The following is a 19,249-nucleotide window of genomic DNA, read 5'->3' as shown; positions in this document are numbered from 1 at the left end:
GGAACGCTCTCTGGATTGATGAGAAACATCGCTAATGAAAATTTTGTATTTCGGAAATAGCTTCAAAACGAGTCTATTCGTTAATCGTGTTTCAGGAAATTGGTTTGATGGATCCATGTATGAAAACGTCTCTTATGAAAACAAGTGCCTGGGTACGTGATCAGCATCATGTACAAGATTTCTGCTGTGACTTAAAAGCTTGTCTTTTTCAATTTTGTTAGAGCTATGATAAATTCTTCAGCCTCTATGGCAATATACCTCCATCTCCGAGCTCCCACGATCGAACGACCACTGGGAGCTTAATTTGGATCAACAGACTGACAACCAATTTTAAAATTCTAATATCTAAGTCCTGAATTTAGTACAAGATTTCACATAAAAAAGAAACTTCTTACTTCTTGAAAGACAGGCAGTATGTATAAAGCATGTTCATTTTGTTTTTCTAACCCCCCCCCATACTAATAAATTTATATATGCATAAAATTGCCGATACATGTAGTTTCATCAGTATTGAACCACTTGTCTTCACCAGAAAACTAGAGGTATGATATTCTGATGCTGTTTAGGATAATTCCACATTTATTTGATTCAATAAAAAAGTATCGCTTGATGATTCTGAAGAATACAGTAAAACATGGATATTACGAAGTCCTTGGAATCTATGAATTAACGTAGTTTTATCCGTGTATTCTGATCGTTATGTCGATTTCGTTATAAACACGTTTTACTTACGTTGTTCATCAGATCTAAAAAAAAAAACCAAAAAAACCTAAACGAAACATATGTACAACCTGTCATGAAGATCAAAAGATTTTATATTGTAATTCATAAGTGTGTATGCATGTATATTAAAACATTTAAATTTCTTTATTATTAACCTAGACGGAGTATAATTGTAATATCTTTATTTGTAAATTTCGTTATGTACCTAAAATTTTGCAAGAAATTTATTAGAATGATACCAGGCACTCAAAATGTTCTGCAAATTTGCTATATTCGTAATCCAGCAAAATGATGTCATACTATATTTTACTCTATAAGCTTCAACAGCTTAACCCTCGTTTGCTTCCCCTGTCGTTGGAATGTTAACAAGAGCTTGGACTTTGGTTAGCTTTGTCAAACAGCAATGTGACGTAGGCCTGTCTATTTCATTGCTGGACAGTCAGCCATGGCTCTTTGAAATCAACAAGATTTGCCTGGCTTTTGAGTTAAGACTACGCAATCAGTGCATAATTCGCTTGAAACCGTGTCATTTTAACTTGTTTAGACGCAACATAGCTACGCCCTACTGAAAGTCCAAGCTCTTGTTAAAATGGTTTTATTTCGTCAGCTACTGATGCCATATATCATACGTACGAGTTTTCGATTTATTTATGAAGGCATAATCATGGAATATTAATTCTCAAAGGAATGTAACCAACAAATAACAAGAGAATTAAACATTCTTTCTGTTTTAACGAATCATTTGAAATCTTATTCACTATTTTTTTCTTCAAAGTTTGGTTCGATCAATCTGATTAATATGAAATCATCGATACTCCTGATTAGTTATGTGTCGCTACATAAAACTGATTTGGATCACCGATATGATTTTAATCAGATTGTAGTTCGATACAAATAATGACGAAAACAAAAACAAAACCTATTTCCTTCACTTTTTATGCATTTATATACAGTACTACTACTGTTTTATGCTTGTGTTAATCTTTGCAAATAAGACCATTCATTTTGTTATAATTAACCACCTCCCCATACATGTAGTTACAGTTTGTATAAAGACCAGGAAAGCAGCAGATGCTATTTTTTTATAACAAGAAAATCTATATTTTTTCTTCAAAACAGCAAATAAGGCTGCTATTATAAGGATTTTAATAACCACCAAATAAATCAATTTCTAGTTAATGAAAAAAAATCAAATTTGTTTTTATATACAGCACCTGTATATGTTGACTTTGTTCACTTAGCTTGCAATTGTTTCGTAAAATAAGTTTGGATCAAAACTGTATATTGAGCTGTACTTCATATAGTGAACTTGAAAAAAAAACAAAAAAACGAACAAATGCGTCATAGACATCATTTAAGAATATTTAATATCTTTGATTGCAAGAAACATCGATTTAATCACCAAGTGCAATGTTACAATTTTCCATCGGGCAGCTCTCTGGAATGCTTGTCTTTTCTACAGTATATATCCATCAGATCGAAGAAGTTGATAAATCAACAATAAGCGTTGTTTCATCCTCATTAATCTCACAAACCGGAACATTTCTCTTTTCATTGGGGTAGAATTTTCTCCATTTCATGGCACATTTCCTTCCTTTGTCATGTGGCATTTCCCTCGGAACCATTCGTCCAGCTCCTGTTGTGACCAGTATTTCACATCAATGACATGTCCACTCTCTGAGAGTGTCACGAACCCCTGGGGTTTGTTGCTGTGGTTTCCTACAAGTTCAGGCAGCCAGAATGTACATTCGTACTTATTATTTCCCCCGTCTTTTTGACATCTTGGAATTCCCCCTTCCTCCTCGTCTGCTTCTCTTTTTAATTTTCTGCTCCTACGAATTCCGTATGCGACGAGTGCATTCACGCAACAAAGGACCAAGATGACCACAAAGATTAATACATCTTTCATCACGGAACTCTTTGGATCCCCGCTGTTGTGGACAACTGGAATCGCCGTTGTTGCGTTCTCGACAACTGATGTGTTCCATGTGCTCAATGTTGTGACTGGTGTTGACAGTTCATCAAATACCGGTTCATGAAATATATCGATATTTCTTTGACTTTTCCGCAACCAGGACAAAAGTTTATCCAATCCTGATTGCAAATCGTTCTCCATCATGCTATTTTTCTGCTGTTGCTAATGATGTCACAATAGAGCATAACGTCATAAAAAGCATTGTGACGTCAAGATGCAAAGCATCATTGTGATCGTATTGTGTGACGTGACCGCTGTGTAACCGGCGATATCCATCGATCGCATGTTTGACATGTAACACATGTGATATTCATCAGATATTGGAGCAAACAAACATGATATCACGTGAATTTGAGTAAACCATTGATACATGTTATTTATTTCAGTTAGTTTATTTTGAAGACTATATAAGTTTTACGGATATAAAAAAAAGTTTGATTAGGGACAATAATTATGCAGGAATGATTTTTTTAAAAAAACGTCATTGTGTTGACTTAATTGGAATTTCCCTTTTCTCCAAAGACACCGAAATTTGGTCACAAGTTTTGCATCATGAAAAATTTTCTATTCAGCTGACCAATCTCATGAATTCTATAATAATTGATGTTTCGTTGATTTTTAGACACTATGATGGTCAGTATTTGTCGTAGCCCTGTACACAGGCGCTCCTCTGTAATCAGCATCTTCGCTAGCCAAGGGTTTTCGGTCCAAAAACCCTTGGTTAACGAAGTGATGTATTCACTGGCACGACAAAACGCTGCAAAACTTCGAATGATGTCTTTGTACACTTCACGACCAAAGTCTCATTCGAGTCACGATGTTGTTATTATTCATAGCTGATTTGAAGTGTGTTTATCAAGTTTATAATTCTGAGTGATCGGAAATGATGTTTTTTCTTCAACTTACCGGTTAATTATTCTTTAAAAATTAAATGCAACATGTTATGTACTAGTATATGTCTAATCATGCAATGAATATGCTAACAAACTCATATTTTTTTTTAAAGATGAATAAAATTCCGTTCTTTGATGTATCTATTTCTTTCGGTCATTTCAATTTTATTATGTAGATAAAAATACTGAAACTTTGAACATTAGGTACCATGACAAATTCATGAATGATGAAGAAAGAAAAAAACAACGTATTGATAATTATATTTTCACCGCTACCAATGATGCATTACTAGTCAAGCGATGTGTGATAAAGAAAATTACAATGAAAAACTCGTTTGTCGTTAAATAATTTTCCTAGTCTATGCCAGATGAACGAGAATAAAAATATGGTCCATGGAACACTTTATAAATATCGTGCTCAAATTCAACGACAGTTTTCCGCTCGCACGACACATTTATATTTATTAAAATAAACTGTATATCATCAAACAGAAATATGAAATCGAACACTGCGCGTTAAAAGAAGAAAAAAATATTGTGAATGGAAAATTAATTAGTACAGTCGATTTTCTATATTAAAATTTCTATAATCCGGAAGTATTTGGTTCTTATTTTAGGTTGCACTCCATGGTTTCCTCATTGATTTCAAACACAGGTCCAGTCTTCAGAAAACGTTTACATTTGAATTACTGAGATAAATTCAAAAATCACAAAATGGACTATAACGAAAAAAGGAAGATAAAACAGCTTATGAAAGAGAAAGTGTAAGTCTAATGAGGAAGTTGACCGAATCGGTGTTAATCATGATGAATAGATCATGTAGATTAACACAGGTGCGTTGGTCCTTATCTTAGAAAGAATAATCTTACCGGGGTACTACTAAACAGAGAACTCTAGAGAACTTTAGAGAACTCTAGAGAACTCTGGGGATTTTTTCATATTTAAAGTATTTAGAACATATTTTTGCATTTTATATGATAAAAAAAGTTGTATTTTAGTCGAAATATATATTTAAAATATTTGGATTTAAGTAAATATTAATTATTTCACGCAAAACATCAAGTTGGGGGAGACTAAATTATTCAAAGGATCTCGATCCCGAACAGTTTACAAGTCCATTAAAATTACTCTTTTTTAAATTCTTTCAACATTTAATATAATTCTTAATATGGATTTTATTTAAGGTTAATTATATTTTATAATTTGTAGCGTTAGTGTCTTTATTCTCCGTTTGTGATTTGTTATGATTTTAATTAAGATACTGACTTTTTGCTTGTCGTCAACTTCAAATCTTGATACTTTTACGGCTGAGTGTAATAAAACAACTCTTCTCCATGAATATGCATTTATAAATGGACAATCGAAAGAATATCCGAGATCCACTATGACACTAGAAATTGTAAATATTAATTAAGTGATATAAAGGCTTTAAAAATAGTGCATAAATTGCCTTTTCCTTACAGAAGAAATTAAAGAGGCATGTTCACGATTGTGGTCAAATTCTATATTTCTGTTTTTTATTAATTATTTACAATATGCTTTAGGAATACATTTTTAATGATCAAATGAAATTTAAGAGTCATTCGTTAACAGTAAAAAGCAAGATACATTTTTTCTTTACAATGATAATAACGTACGTAAGTTGTTATATTTATAACAACAGAATATGATCATTGAAATGTGATAGCTTAATATATATTTTGTTGTGTTTTTACGTGCATTATTATACCAATGGCTTGAGGTAACCTGTATATAGAAACAATGTCTAAATGACATTAGATCGGGATCGGAGTTTGACGATCACGCCGACTAGATTTCCTTCGGGAATTTGTCTTTAATTAGTTTAAAATCAACTTTAATGAGTTTATGTATGTAGTATAACATGTTACTTAACAGATACATGCATAATAAAGCATTTATTAGCCCTTTTAAATGAAAAAATCCCAGAGTTCTCTAGGGTTCTCTAGAGTTCTTTAGAGTTCTCTGTTTAGTAGGACCAATCTTACCGTGACCAGGCTACGCTCAGGTCACAGTAAGAATTCGTCCCATGTACTTGCAATGTAGCAGCCGCGAAGCGGATCAGCTTCGCGTGGATTTTAAGTCTGTTAAAAATAATCTGCAGAGGAAAAATACATTTTTATACATTACAAACCTTTTTGAACATGCATATGTAGTTTAGTCCACAAAATATCCATTAACTTACTTAAATTGCACAACAATGTTATGTATATCATTACAACCTTTAACAGGTTGTCCACCACACCCCGTTTGGTGGTTTGACTCCCATTTGCTTGTTAAATACCTGAATGATATAGCTAATTTACCTACTAAATGGGACTCATTTTCTGTTTATCTCGGATTATGTTTTTTTGAAAAAAAGTGCATCGTGTTTAACACCAGGGCAAGTACTTGGACATGTTTACTCCATAATAAAACAGTCATCAAAAATATTATATATGTCAATTTTTCCACTCGGGTGTTTAAAAAAGGTTGAAATGTAATGCAACCAGGAAATCATGTTTCTGTCTTCAAAAAGATCGATTTTATTCACAAAACATTTGTATAACCAAAAATGTATTAGAATTAACTGTTCTTAAACATTTTAAAAGGTACAAAACAAGAAAAAAGATAGACCAAATGCTTACATGAAATTTGAATTGTCAGTGATTTAGAAGAAATTGACCTTTTTAGGGCAGGAAAGGAAGGAACCATGGAGTGGATGTACAAACAAAGTAAACCTGAGAATGAAGACTACCTGCTTGGAAAACGTGTGGACAAACACATTGAAGAGGCAGTGGAAACAGTTAAAGATGGTTAGCTTTTTGATTAAATGAATACAGGTTATACTGTACATTTACATCTAAATTATCAGACGTGAATTTTATAGTTTGTAATGTTTGCTATAAACATGTATTGATATTTTTGTTAATCATGTATCATTAGTGAATGTGAGTTTGTTCGCCCTAAAATTTGTCCGCCCTTGATGTTGTCTGCCCTAATTTCCATTCGCCCAGAGTCCTTTCGCCCTAAATTTGTTCGCCCAGATTTAGATTTAAGAATTATTAAATTTCAAAATGATTTTTCTTTGTAAATAGAGTATCAAATTATATATAAATTTAATAATGAATAAAACCTGTATTCAGGGAATTCAACACATATTCTAATGACGGTACCATACTGACCTAGCTGCATGGCCTAAGATTAATTATTAACTATAATGAAAAACTTAAAGAGTGTTCAAAATATTAATATAAATGAAAAGAGCTGCTGCTCATTTCCTTATTGGACCTATCATATATAACTCTCCTATTTCTCTGTTTGTTATATATCATATAATATGATGCGAACATAGAGAAAGAGGCTATCCATAATTTACAGGATTAAAGTAACCATTACCTTTAAACCAATTAAGTCTTTAAAAAAAACATTAAAAGATATTTTTACATAATATGTATATACAATAGAGCAAACGGGATGTGGAGCGAACAAGGGTGAACAATAATCATGGGGAACAAACTCTGAGTGAATGGACTTAGGCAAACAGGTAGATAGGGCGAAAGAACCAGATACCAATTATCATGACAAAATGCTAGTACATGCACCACAAAAAGTTGGAGAAGTAGTGTACAGTAAACTGTTTATACATCTGCAAAATGTTAAATACCATAGTGAAATTTCACTGGGCTGCTCTCATTATGATTTGCCTGTACTATAAGGTGTTGCTATGAGATTCTGGTAAGGTTTTAAAAAAATTAATGAGAAGAAATATAGATTATATGTTCTACTACTTGTTCACTGTAAAATTTAGTTCTGTCTTTGAATTAAAATGCCATTGATCTCCAAAATCACTGTCCAGGTAATTTCAACATATACATTCATATCCCTTGATTTTTTAGATGACATTGCTTTATTTAATGAGAGAATTAAAGCCAATATTCAACTTGATATGCAAAACAAGGCACGAGAGGATCCATTGTTTGCTATCAGGTAAAAAACTCTCTGTACAATCAGCTCTATCTAAATTACCAGGTAATCATAATCATGTACAAATTTACAAATATAGCTGTCTTTGTAAGAAAGGGAAATAAACCAATTAATTTTTTTCATTTCAAGTATTTGTATTATATCTGTCAGTAAACGAATTGAACTTGTAGAAAGCGGGAAGAGGATGCCAAGAAAAAACTTCTCGAAAATCCTGTGAGAATGAAACAGTTGCAAAAAAATGTAAGCAAGTTTTGTTTATTAAGTGAAGTTACCAAAGCATAAGACTAAGATGGGAATTTTCTTTGAACACAATTAAGAAGTTTAGAAGTTTTCAATAATATTTATACCATTGCAACTAGGGATGTCAACGAGTACTCGACTATCGCTCGGTCACAACGATCATCGACTAAAATTTTCTTAGTCGACTACTCGTAATAAAGTGAATAGAATTTTAAAATACCTGGTAATATTTATTTTTTCTTAACGCGGCAGTTTTTGTTCTACGAGTGTTGATAAAAGTTTTTCTTTTATCGACATGTTTAATCCGTAAGTTACGCAATTTTCCATCAATGTCCCTTGTGTATATTTCAAGCGGCTAATTATAAATCTCTTTTGATTTACTTCGAGACATAAACCGTTACTTGAGAACAATTTGTGTTTCTTCTAAGTTATTTATTGGATTTGATGTTTGTATAATCAACAATTATCTTAAGACGTTTGTTTGTATAATCATTAAAACTTTGATTGTTGATTAGGCAAGGACAATGACTTTGTCACATTTAATTTGCCTATTAAGATGATACTGAGCTCATTTATATATATGTAAGAGTCATGAGAAAAAAGGAAAAGCCAGAACATTTTCTAACGGGTATTTAGATAAAATACTTTCCAATTTATCTTAATTCAAATACATTTAGTATATGTTATCATAAGTTTTAAATGTTCTTTAATTTAAGAGAAGAACAATGTGGCAGTAACATTATTTGATTAAAAAAAGACTAAAAGTTTCAAATACGCTTAAATCATCGAGTACTCGACCATCGCTCGACTAAAGCCTCCGATTAATTGACTAAGCCAACCGAATAAAATTGACATCCCTAATTACAACTCATCTTTAATTCTAGTTGGAAAAGCAGAAAAAGAAAGCAAAAAAGAAGCAAAAAAGCATTTCTGATGATTCTGATGATGATCTAATGAAAAAGTACCTAAACATTCTCAATAAGAAGCAAGGAGGGTCTGAGAGAACAGATAAACAAAAAGGAAAACACAGAGAAGATCATGAGCTACAGAAGCATTCTAGACATCAAAACGATTCTGAACATCACAGGGACTCTAGGTCTCAGAAAAAATACAAAAAGAAAGAAAGTGATGACTTGGATGATGACGACAGACAAAGATCAAGCAGCTCACATCAAAATAGGGACTCTTATGACAGACATCACTCCTCAAAAGGGGATAGATACAGAGATTCAGCTGACCATGGCAGAACAAGTAGTAGAGATTTCTCAGGAAGGTCAGGACATAAATATGATGGGTATGATAGGAGAAGGGATCAAGACCGAAGACGAGGGAATGATCCTAGAGATGACAGTGATCCAGATCAGAATCATCATAGAAGACCGTCAGGCAGACAAAGCAATAGAGAACGACTAGATTCATCAGACAGTGAAACAGAGAGTAGAAACAAGAGAGTGGGAAGAGACAGCTACCGGTCAGAGAGGAGATCAAAATCTAATGGGGGAACTAGTGAAAGAGGTAAACAAAGTGTTAGACAGAGGAGACAGGACTCCTCGGACTCGGAGTCTGCAGCCAGAGACAAATCTCAGGGGAAACAATCCAGGAAAGGAAGGAGACGAAGTAGTTCTTCAGACAGTGAAGCAGTTAAAAAACTTAAGCATAGTAGAGATTCCAATAGAACAAGTAAATCAAAAAGACAAGACTCCTCTGACAGTGAATCAGAGTCTGGTGGGGCCAACAAAAAGAATAGTGAGAGGAAACGTGTATCACACCAACAAAGGCATGATTCTTCAGAATCTGAAGACAGTCCACCAGCAAAGAGGAACAAGCCACTGAACAAGAGGACAGAGAGTTCCAGTAGCTCAAGTTCAGGCAGCGAGAGTGAAACTGAAAGGAAACCCATCAAACAGTATGGACTCATTGTAAGTGACTTGTTTCCCCAACAGATTTAACTCATTTAGACTATGATGAGGCATTAAACAGCTCGTTGTATGGTTTATTCCAGCATGCATTTAAATTTTTTAAAAATAATACCTGATACTAAATTAAAAAAATCTACTTGCAACTACTAATGTTCCAATATTCTTGTTTTATATCTTTACACAGAAGTTAAAAACCAATGACCCACCTAAAGGAAACACCAAATCTCCTGATCAAGGAAAGAGGGATGAAATAAAGAAATCTAGATCACCAGACAGAAAAACTGAAAAGTATTCCAGATCAGAAAAAAGGTCACGGTCACCAAGGCAACGAACAAGATCTCCAAGATCAAAGTCAGGGCTCAAGACTCAGAGGGGCAGAAGTAGATCCCCAGTGAAAAGGTTTAACTTGTTTTTTGATTGTTTTAATATTGACAGTAAAATAAGCCAATTTATGTTTCCTTCAAATAAAAGGTATTTTCTGGCAATAAAAAAAAAATACTATCACTTGCATTCAGGAACTCCGGAATAATTTATAATGTACAGTTTTCAATTTCCCATATCTTTACAAATAGGAAGCTGACAGATGAGGAGAAGAAAAAACGATTGGAGGAGATGATGCAGAATGCTCAGTGGAGGGAGGACCAGCGTAAATCTAATGTAAAGAGGTATACGGAGGAGGACAGAAAGGAGGAAGAGGCCCTGAGGAGTAAACAGGAGGCAGAGTTCCTCAAGTAAGGCATCAATATTGTATGCACACAATCTGTGTATAGTACCTACAGTAATTTGTATATGTAAGCTGTCCACAGACATACATTTTAATTTTTATCAGCTTGGTAAATCAATATCAGCACAATATAATTTCAAAATGGAGAAGAAACTGTTCATAAGGTTGATCATTTATCAAATTTTCAGTCATTCAGTTCAAAAAGGCAATGCCAGTTTTTCCCTATGCTTTATGGAACTATTGCAAGGAACAAAGGTCAAAGTGAGCTGAATCCATGTGATTCGGTTGGTGAATTTAAAAGTGAAAACAGTTACAATAGTTTATCAATTTAGTCACTATTGTTTGATGTTTTTCAGTCCTTTGATGTCAAATCATGCAGAGAAGAGCTCTGTTGAAGACAGGCTTAAAAGGAACAAGTACAAGCTACAGAGAGGGTCCGGTGACATGGACAGGGGATTTCTGAAAAAGTGATGCAATCAACAGTGGAAGTCATTACATGTCTACGTTTTTGTAGATTGATTTTTCAGTCTCATGGGAATTGTCATATTTCAACATTCATTGAATTACCATAAATTATAGATTTTTAATTACCATATTGTATGTACATATTAAATATTGTCATTAAAATACATTTACATTTACTACTCTGCTGTAATATTTGTCAATTAATTTGACTGAGACTAAAACCTTAGATCTTCAAAGGGTCCTCCACTACCTGTCACATTTTTTCTTTAAATTCATATTTAAGTGGATGAAGAACCAGACTACTGACTATCAACTGAGTGTTGGAAAATCAATTTTTTTGTATCAGAAAATGCTGTTTGTTCTATATTTTTCTTAAAATTAGATTCAAGCAAAACATCATGTTTCTAAAGATTAAAACAGTTCATGCTGATATTTTTCTCAAAGGGTTGAGGACCCCCAGACAGCCAGCTCAATATTAAATACCTAATCCTGGTTGTAAAAATTCTTTTGAAGAATTGATACCAAAGTTATGAGAACCCAAATATTTCATACCCTGTTAAATTAACTGGTTATATACAATGAAGGACACATTCATGGAATTACTAGAATCATTTATTTAACTGATATGAAGTTTTCGATTTTGCTATCCTCTCTTTCCAAGCAGAATCATCACAAGAGGATTCGAGTTTCTGTATCAAAGAATCACACGACTTCTTCTCTTTCCCACTTAAAAACTGAACAGACAGAGTGAATCTCTGAGCCGAACACAAGCTTTCTAAAATCTCCAACACTTTCTCACTGTCTTGACTTTGGTATTCAGAGTCTAGTGCTAACAGAAAATCACCAAGGAGATTAATGTCAGTTTTGAATATCTGTCCAAGATGCGTCCCACCGATTTGGAGGAGATAGTTGTACTGATCCGGAGCTGATTTGTGATAGCGTCGCCAGTCTCGGGTAAACTCCTGGCTGTCTTTTGGCAAGATGGTGCCCTGTAGTGAAAATGTCTTACAATATTATCGATAAAATATTTTATTTACAATCTTTTAATGTTACTGTAACTACATGTGGTTCTCTTTAAGAGTATTATTTTTTAATCCAATACATGTATATATTTACACATAAAATAACAAACATTATATAATAAAAATAACTTACAAATAAAGAAAATATATTTCAAACCTCAATAATTACCTATATACATTCATTTTTAGCAAAAAATCTGTACCTGATATACTGGTACAATGACATATACCTTAATTAGGTGTTTTAAAGTACATAAAGATAATTCTTACTTTTTTAAATTCAGTTGTGCTGTCTTTTGATTGGTTGGCTTTATTTTTGCCTGCAAGTGAATTCCACTTGACTTCAAACGTCATATTTTCCAAAGTGTCACCTTTTTGTAAAGGCTTAATGTGAGAAGCCAGGACAATATCCCTGGAGAAAAAAAGTATGATATAATATTAAAACAGAGTTCTATTAATAATATGGTCTTATTTGCTGATGAATACGATTTGTTCACAGTATAGTACAGTATTACATGTACCAATAACGTTGAGAGCAGCAGAAATCAAGGTCATTGTTAATAGGTGCACCATATTTACTATACTCTGTCCCAAGTTTTTGCTTCCACCACTTTTTGCTTGATATTTCAATAATAGTAAATACCTTTGTGCTCAAACTACGTTCATCCACTAATATAAAAAATGTCCAGATTATCTGTTTTGAAACGCCCCCTCTACCGCCTCAGGTTTCAATACACATCCCGAAATTGAAAGTCTACGGAGATTTTGCATTGCAACAGCCATTAATAAGCCCGGATGATAACGTTAAAAAATTGCGCGATGTATTCCGAGTGTATTCCGAATGGAGAGAAGATGTAAACATTCCCCATTATAAATCTCCGTAAGGAATCTGTTTTCGTTCCTGTGAATTTTTCTGAGTGGAAAGGGATAATTGCTCAATGAAGATATCTTGGATATATTCCCTTTTAACGATTCCAACTGTTTTTCTTTCACAGGTATGTGTAATTTTATTAAAAATCATCAAAAAGCGATGGAAGCAATAACTTGGGACAGACTATAGTATATAGATAGGTTAAATATTGTATCCCAAATATTTTGCACACAACTAAGGTAATTCATTTTAAATTTTCAATACTACATATCAAATCAAATGGCATTCAATTTGATAAATCATTAATTGATAATGGAATGGGAGAAATAATGACAGGGATTCAAATCCAGGTCTCTATTATCTTGTTAGTTGCTCAACTAACGGGGCTTTTGATGCCCACAAATGAACCAAATTAACTGTCAAATTCTTTCCATTTATGTAATCTTGCAGGGGTTAACCTGACAGTTCCACAGGTTGGTCAATGACTTTGGTCACAGCAAAAAATGTAACAGGATGGTAGAAATAATGATGCACCAGGCAATTACGATTTGAACACTGGCCACCTGAATGTCTATTCAGGAACTCTACCAACTGAGCGTTCTTGCACCAGCAATCAAACCAGTCTGATGATCACTTATGTGTCTAGTTCCTCCCAAAGATATGTTTTGCTTTTCATGAACTAACACTTGATGACCTAATTACTGCTGCAATAATGATAATTTTACTGTGTCTCAAACTACAAGAGACGACAATTAGGAGATAAGCAACAATGAAACACATAATTTATTATTAATGACCTCAAAGCAGAGCACCTTAATAGAGACCATGTGCAGTGTTCATCGGGAACCTAAGTCAAGGGTTTCTGACTCGCACCTCTCCTTTCTGGGGATTTACAGTCAAGTCGTACACAGACCAACTCGTATACAGGTCAACTCGTATACAAAATTTTTCGCATAAAAAAACGAAAGTCAACTCGTATACAAACATTTCAGCATGAAATACTAAAAGTCTACTCATATACAAAAAATTCTGCATATAAAATAGGTATGCTAAACCGAAAGTCAACTCGTATACAAAAAATTCCCGTACATTCATATACAATGAAAAATTGATATGAAAAATTCCAATTCAGCTCCAATATTAATTAGTTTAATTAACCAGTATGTCTTTTTAAAGTAGGCAATAGATTGCTAGCCGTATATCTGTCTATTTAATTTTAAATATGTTTTTATTGAATATTACAAAAGTCACATATATATATATAATTATTTAAAGAAATTTCATATGTGACTTTAATATTCACTTTTCACTCATTATATGAACAAACAATTTTTTAACTTATAAATCAATGGTATATTACTTACAGTTCGTCGACAGGAAACACACAGGTTCGTACCATGTTGAAAGAAGTTTGGGAAATGACATATAAAAACGGAAAGTTGGATATATTTTTTTCAAACAAAATAATGAGGAGTATCTTAATTAGCCTTTGAGAAGACATCCGTTTGGAGAAGCAAGAAACACCGCACCGCACTTGTTGTTTTAACAATTATTGTTTTGATGTGTAGAAATAATTACCAAATAATAATGATTGGATTTACACAATTAATAATCGTTAATTTTTGTTGTAATTTCACATCGTTACCGAGTTTAATGATAATGCACAATTATACATGTATGAATTTACTAAGTTTTGTTCCTAACTTTTTGTATACGAGTTGACTTTCAAATTTTGGTGATTTTTTTGTATAAGAGTTGACTTTCGGTTAAATATACGGGGATTTTTGTATACGAGTTGACTTTCAGTTAGGTATACGGGAATTTTTTTGTATACGAGTTGATTTTCGTTTTTTTATGCGGAAATTTTGTATACGACTTGACCTGTGTACGAGTTGGTCTGTGTACGACTTGACCGGACACCTTTCTGGGGAGTGGAGTAGACCAAAAACACTTGGCTAGCGAAGATGGTGTTTTACCGACGCGCACAGAAATATTACATACTGTAACACTAAATATTTGACTGGCATATATAAATGTTTACTGTAAACTTGCGTGCATGAAAAATTATTTATGGAAAACCTTGCCTGATATTCTTCATTTATATTATCTTTCCAACCAAATAGGCGAACAAAGAAAGTTACCTGAATTCTTCATATGATCCTACTTTTTGATGAACCGCTCTAAATTTCGCATCGTTTTCTCTATGATATCGCTGATCTTGTTCCACAGCCATGGCTAACTCCTTTTCAAGTTTATTGAAATCCATAGTATCATCGTCGTGGCTCTTTTTGTCTTCTGTCGACATCTATAACATGGATATGGTACATTTGTTTATTGGTAAAAATAAATCTTGAATAGAAAATGAATGAAAATTATGTATCAAAAAGGTAATATCAATATAATAAATCGATTATTTCTTTCAATAAAAACAGTTAGTTTACCTTCTCAGTTCAGGTTTCTGTAAAATTAAGTAAAGCAACTTGCCAACATGTAAACACTTGCTAATCTGTGTCACGTAGACGCTTAGGTTCTATATTGATTCGGCCCTCCGTAGATTCGCTCATCAACAAATTTTTTATCATAAAGCTCAACCTATGCTTCCAAAGACAAATTGCAAAGTAAAGTAAATCACAGGCACCTAGAATTTTAAGTGCACTGCTCTGCATTACATTTAAAAAATTCACTATAACTTTAATCAGTGTTATTTATTATGATTTATAACCTGGGACGTTTTACATGTATCATAGCTATAGTCTGTCCCAAGTTATTGATTCCATCACTTTTTGATGATTTTTACGAAAAATATACATACATATGAAAGAAATACAGTTGAAATTAATAAAAGGAAAAATATCCATGATATCTTCATCGACACATTGTCATTTCAGGCACGTAGCATGGGGGGGGGGGGGGGGGAGGGAGGTGCCCATTTTTTTGCGCAGCAAAAATTTTTCTTAAATTTATATGCAAACAATTGAATAAACATGGAGTTGCCCCCCCCCCCCCATGTAAAATTGAAAATAAGGAAATGAACAATGAAATTTAATTTAAAGGAAAAAAGGAATACTTGCCCCCCCCCCCCCCACACACACACACACGGATCAGGATTTTCAGGATTTTTGAATTTTTTTGCTTGTCAAGATTCACCCCCCCCCCCCCCCACACACACACTTTCAAAAACGATGCTACGTGCCTGCATTTTATACTCATAAAAGTTCACAGGAACGAAAACAAATTTCTTACGGAGATTTATAATGAGAAATGTTTACATCTTTACACCATTCGTAACTCACTCGGAATGCATCGTACAATTTTTCAACGTTATCATCCGGGCTCTTTCATGGCCGATGCAATGCAAAATACCCGTAGACATATTATTTTGGGTTGTGTAATGAAACCTGGTGCGATAAAGGGGCGTTGCAAAACAGATAATATGGACATTTTTCATATTAGTGGATGAACGTAGTTTAAGTACAAAGTTATTTATGAATATCGAAATATCAAGCGAAAAGTGGTGGAAGCAAAAACCCGGGACAGAGTATATATAGAAAACGCTTGTTAAGAACACATTTTCATTAAGGAGTAATAAGGAATGAAAAATAGGAAAGAAGATCTGAAAATTGGAGGCTCCCCATCGAATCAGGTGTAAAAAAAAAAAAAAGTACCCCAGCCTTGAAATTAATGGATAGTCAGTATGCATAAATCTTAAATTACACCCGCATTAAAGGGACTTGGACACGATTTTAGGCGATCAAAATTTTATTTCATATGTTTTATGTATAAAAAGGTTTACATTTTGAATGATCGACCAAAATTTGAATGTTAGAAGTCAAGTTATAACAGAGATATACAGAGGAAAGCATTCACTGTTATGTTAACAAAGCTCGAGTCTTATATTTGTTTACAAATAATGTAAAGCATAACGTCAGAATTGAATTTTGACAAAATGATTCGTGGCAAACAAGGTAAACTGATTTAATGTGTCCATGAATATTTTCACCAGAAGAAAGCAACTTTTGAAACTTAAACTTAAACCAATGAAACACATACGAGGGTTGTTCGGAAATTTTTGAGACAACACGGATATTTCCATTTCTAAGTGACGAATTATGGTGAAAGTTGGCATGAACATTGAAGAAACCTTAACAAATAATTAAAATAATTAATATTTAAAAACTGTTTAATATTTTGTTTAAAACGGTATTTTAACAAATCGGTGGTCAGGGTACCCGGCGCAAGCATAAACTCGGAGAATAAAAAAACTAAAACATCGTCTATCTAAGTGTCCGCAAACTTACAGCTTATACTAAAAGAAATCAGATTATATAATGTTAATTTTGCTATTTATTGTGACTAACTTTTGATCAAGTTTCACGAGTGTTTGAGTTGAAATACGGATATGGTACAGATATATTTACCAAGCAATAGGAATTTGAAAACAACAGTATATAGAAATTTGACGTCAAGGCGGCGCAGCGAATATACATCAAATTGATGGAAATTTCGGAAAAAGACCTTTTAATACCACCCAACTGCTTTAACAAAAACTATACGATGGCAAGGGATAAAGAACTTCAGTTTATCGTCTTTTTTCACTAATTGTTTAGCTAGAATTCAGACCAAGTGACTAAATTTTAAGTACTTTTTACACACTAACTGATGTAAACAGTTCTAAGATATGTACAAACAATCACTGTGGGAGACATTTCACAGTAATTTGACTTTCAGTTAGAAATGACCCGATTTTTTTTCTTCACAAAATTAAGAATAGAAGGAATATGCGAATGTTGACATCTTGAAATGTAAACAAAAGATGAGAAATGAAGAATTAATTCTAATTTCCGTTCGTTTGTTGGGTTTTTAGGTCACCTGAGTCACTCAGGTGACCTATTGCTATTGGTCTTCGTCCGTCGTCGTGCGTTGTGCGTCGTGCGTCGTGCGTTAACAATTTTACATTTTTAACTTCTTCTTGAAAACTACCAGGCCAATCGTTACCATTTTTGGTGTAAAGCATCTCTATGGTAAGAAGAATCTGAATTGTGAAATTCATGGCTCTACCACCCCTGAGGTGCCACGGGCGGGGCCAAATATGCAAAAAAAGCCAAATTTTCAAAAATCTTCTTCTCTACTCCCACGCATGTGAGGAAAAAACTAAATGCATGGTTATGTTGTCCATGAAGCCCTCTACCAAAATTGTGAAATTTATGGCCCCTGGGTCAGGGGTTCTGGCTCTAGGGTGGGGCCAATGTGGCCATATAGTAAAAATGTATTTAATCTTAGAAAATCTTCTTCTCTACCCCCACATATATTTGTTAAAAACTAAATGCATGATTATGATGTCCATGAAGCCCTCTACCAAAATTGTGAAATTCATGACCCCTGGGTCAGGGGTTCAGGCTCTAGGGTGAGGCCAATATGGCCAAATAGTAAAAATGTATTAAATCTTAGAAAATCTTCTTCTCTACTCCCATATATATTTGTTAAAAATTAAATGCATTGTTATGATGTCCATGAGGCCCTCTACCAAAATTGTGAAATTCATGACCCCTGGGTCAGGGGTTCAGGCTCTAGGGTTGGGCCAATATGGCCATATAGTAAAAAAATTTTAAATCTTAAAAAATCTTGTTCTCTACTCCCACACATGTGAGCAAAAAACTGAATACATGGTTATGATGCCCATGAGGGCCTCTACTAAAATTGTGAAATTCATGACCCCTTTGTTAGGTGTTCAGGCTCTAGGGTTGGGCCAATATGGCCATATAGTAAAAATGTTTTAAATCTTAAAAAATCTTCTCTACTCCCACACATGTGGGCAAAAAAAATGAATACATGGTTATGATATCCACAATCTCCTTGACCTAAATTGTGAAATTCATGGCCCCTGAGTCAGGGGTTCAAAACATGAAGGGGAGGTGGGGGCGCAATATGGCAATATAGTGTTAATGCATATAATGTTTAAACATTTTCTTCTCTATTCTCACACATCTGTATAAAAAAAACTGACTAATAATTATGTTTACCAGGAAGTCCTCTACTGAAATTTTAATTTTCATGTCCCCTCAAGGATGGGTTTTGACTCTAGGGCAGGGCCAAAATGGATGTATAGATTTAAATGCATATAACGTTAAAAAATTATTTTCTTTACTCCCACACACCTGAAAGGAAAACTGAATTCATGATTTTGTAGACCAGATCTTTTAGTTTTTCACCAAAATAATAGGTTTCACAGTTCTTTTTGAAACGTGGTCGTCATTACAAATTTATAATTTTTCTACTCAAGTATGAAACCTAATTAATTAGATGCTTATATGAGACTCCATGACAAGTTTGTGTATGGGATATATGCTACTCAGGTGACCGTTAAGGCCAATTGGCCTCTTGTTAAAAAATAGGATCAATAAGAAGCGTCAAAATGACGTTGCGGTAAGTTTGT

The 19,249-nt window shown here is 33.7% G+C and overlaps 2 protein-coding genes across 2 annotated transcripts; one reads left to right on the top strand and one right to left on the bottom strand.

Annotated features, from left to right (window-relative positions):
* The first annotated feature begins 4,196 nt into the window (after positions 1-4,196).
* LOC105325683 (uncharacterized) lies at positions 4,197-11,100 on the top strand. The gene is made up of 8 exons (XM_011425354.4): positions 4,197-4,355; positions 6,283-6,404; positions 7,488-7,578; positions 7,746-7,815; positions 8,700-9,734; positions 9,919-10,133; positions 10,307-10,465; positions 10,815-11,100. Exons 1-8 carry the CDS (start codon positions 4,306-4,308, stop codon positions 10,927-10,929), a joined length of 1,857 nt encoding a protein of 618 aa, XP_011423656.2. The 5' UTR covers positions 4,197-4,305; the 3' UTR covers positions 10,930-11,100.
* Positions 11,101-11,517: 417 nt separating this feature from the next.
* Positions 11,518-15,375, bottom strand: LOC105325675 (coiled-coil domain-containing protein 103). Its single transcript, XM_011425341.4, has 4 exons — positions 15,258-15,375; positions 14,958-15,121; positions 12,216-12,357; positions 11,518-11,912 (listed from the first exon to the last, which is right to left on the bottom strand). The coding sequence occupies exons 2-4, from the start codon at positions 15,119-15,121 to the stop codon at positions 11,532-11,534; spliced, it is 687 nt and encodes a 228-aa protein (XP_011423643.1). The 5' UTR covers positions 15,258-15,375; the 3' UTR covers positions 11,518-11,531.
* Between the last annotated feature and the right edge of the window lie 3,874 nt (positions 15,376-19,249).

Source organism: Magallana gigas, chromosome 2, assembly GCF_963853765.1.
Source record: "Magallana gigas chromosome 2, xbMagGiga1.1, whole genome shotgun sequence".
Classification (NCBI taxonomy): domain Eukaryota; kingdom Metazoa; phylum Mollusca; class Bivalvia; order Ostreida; family Ostreidae; genus Magallana; species Magallana gigas.
The sequence above is the reverse complement of the archived record's forward strand: the minus strand, read 5'-3'. Positions and strand labels throughout refer to the sequence as shown.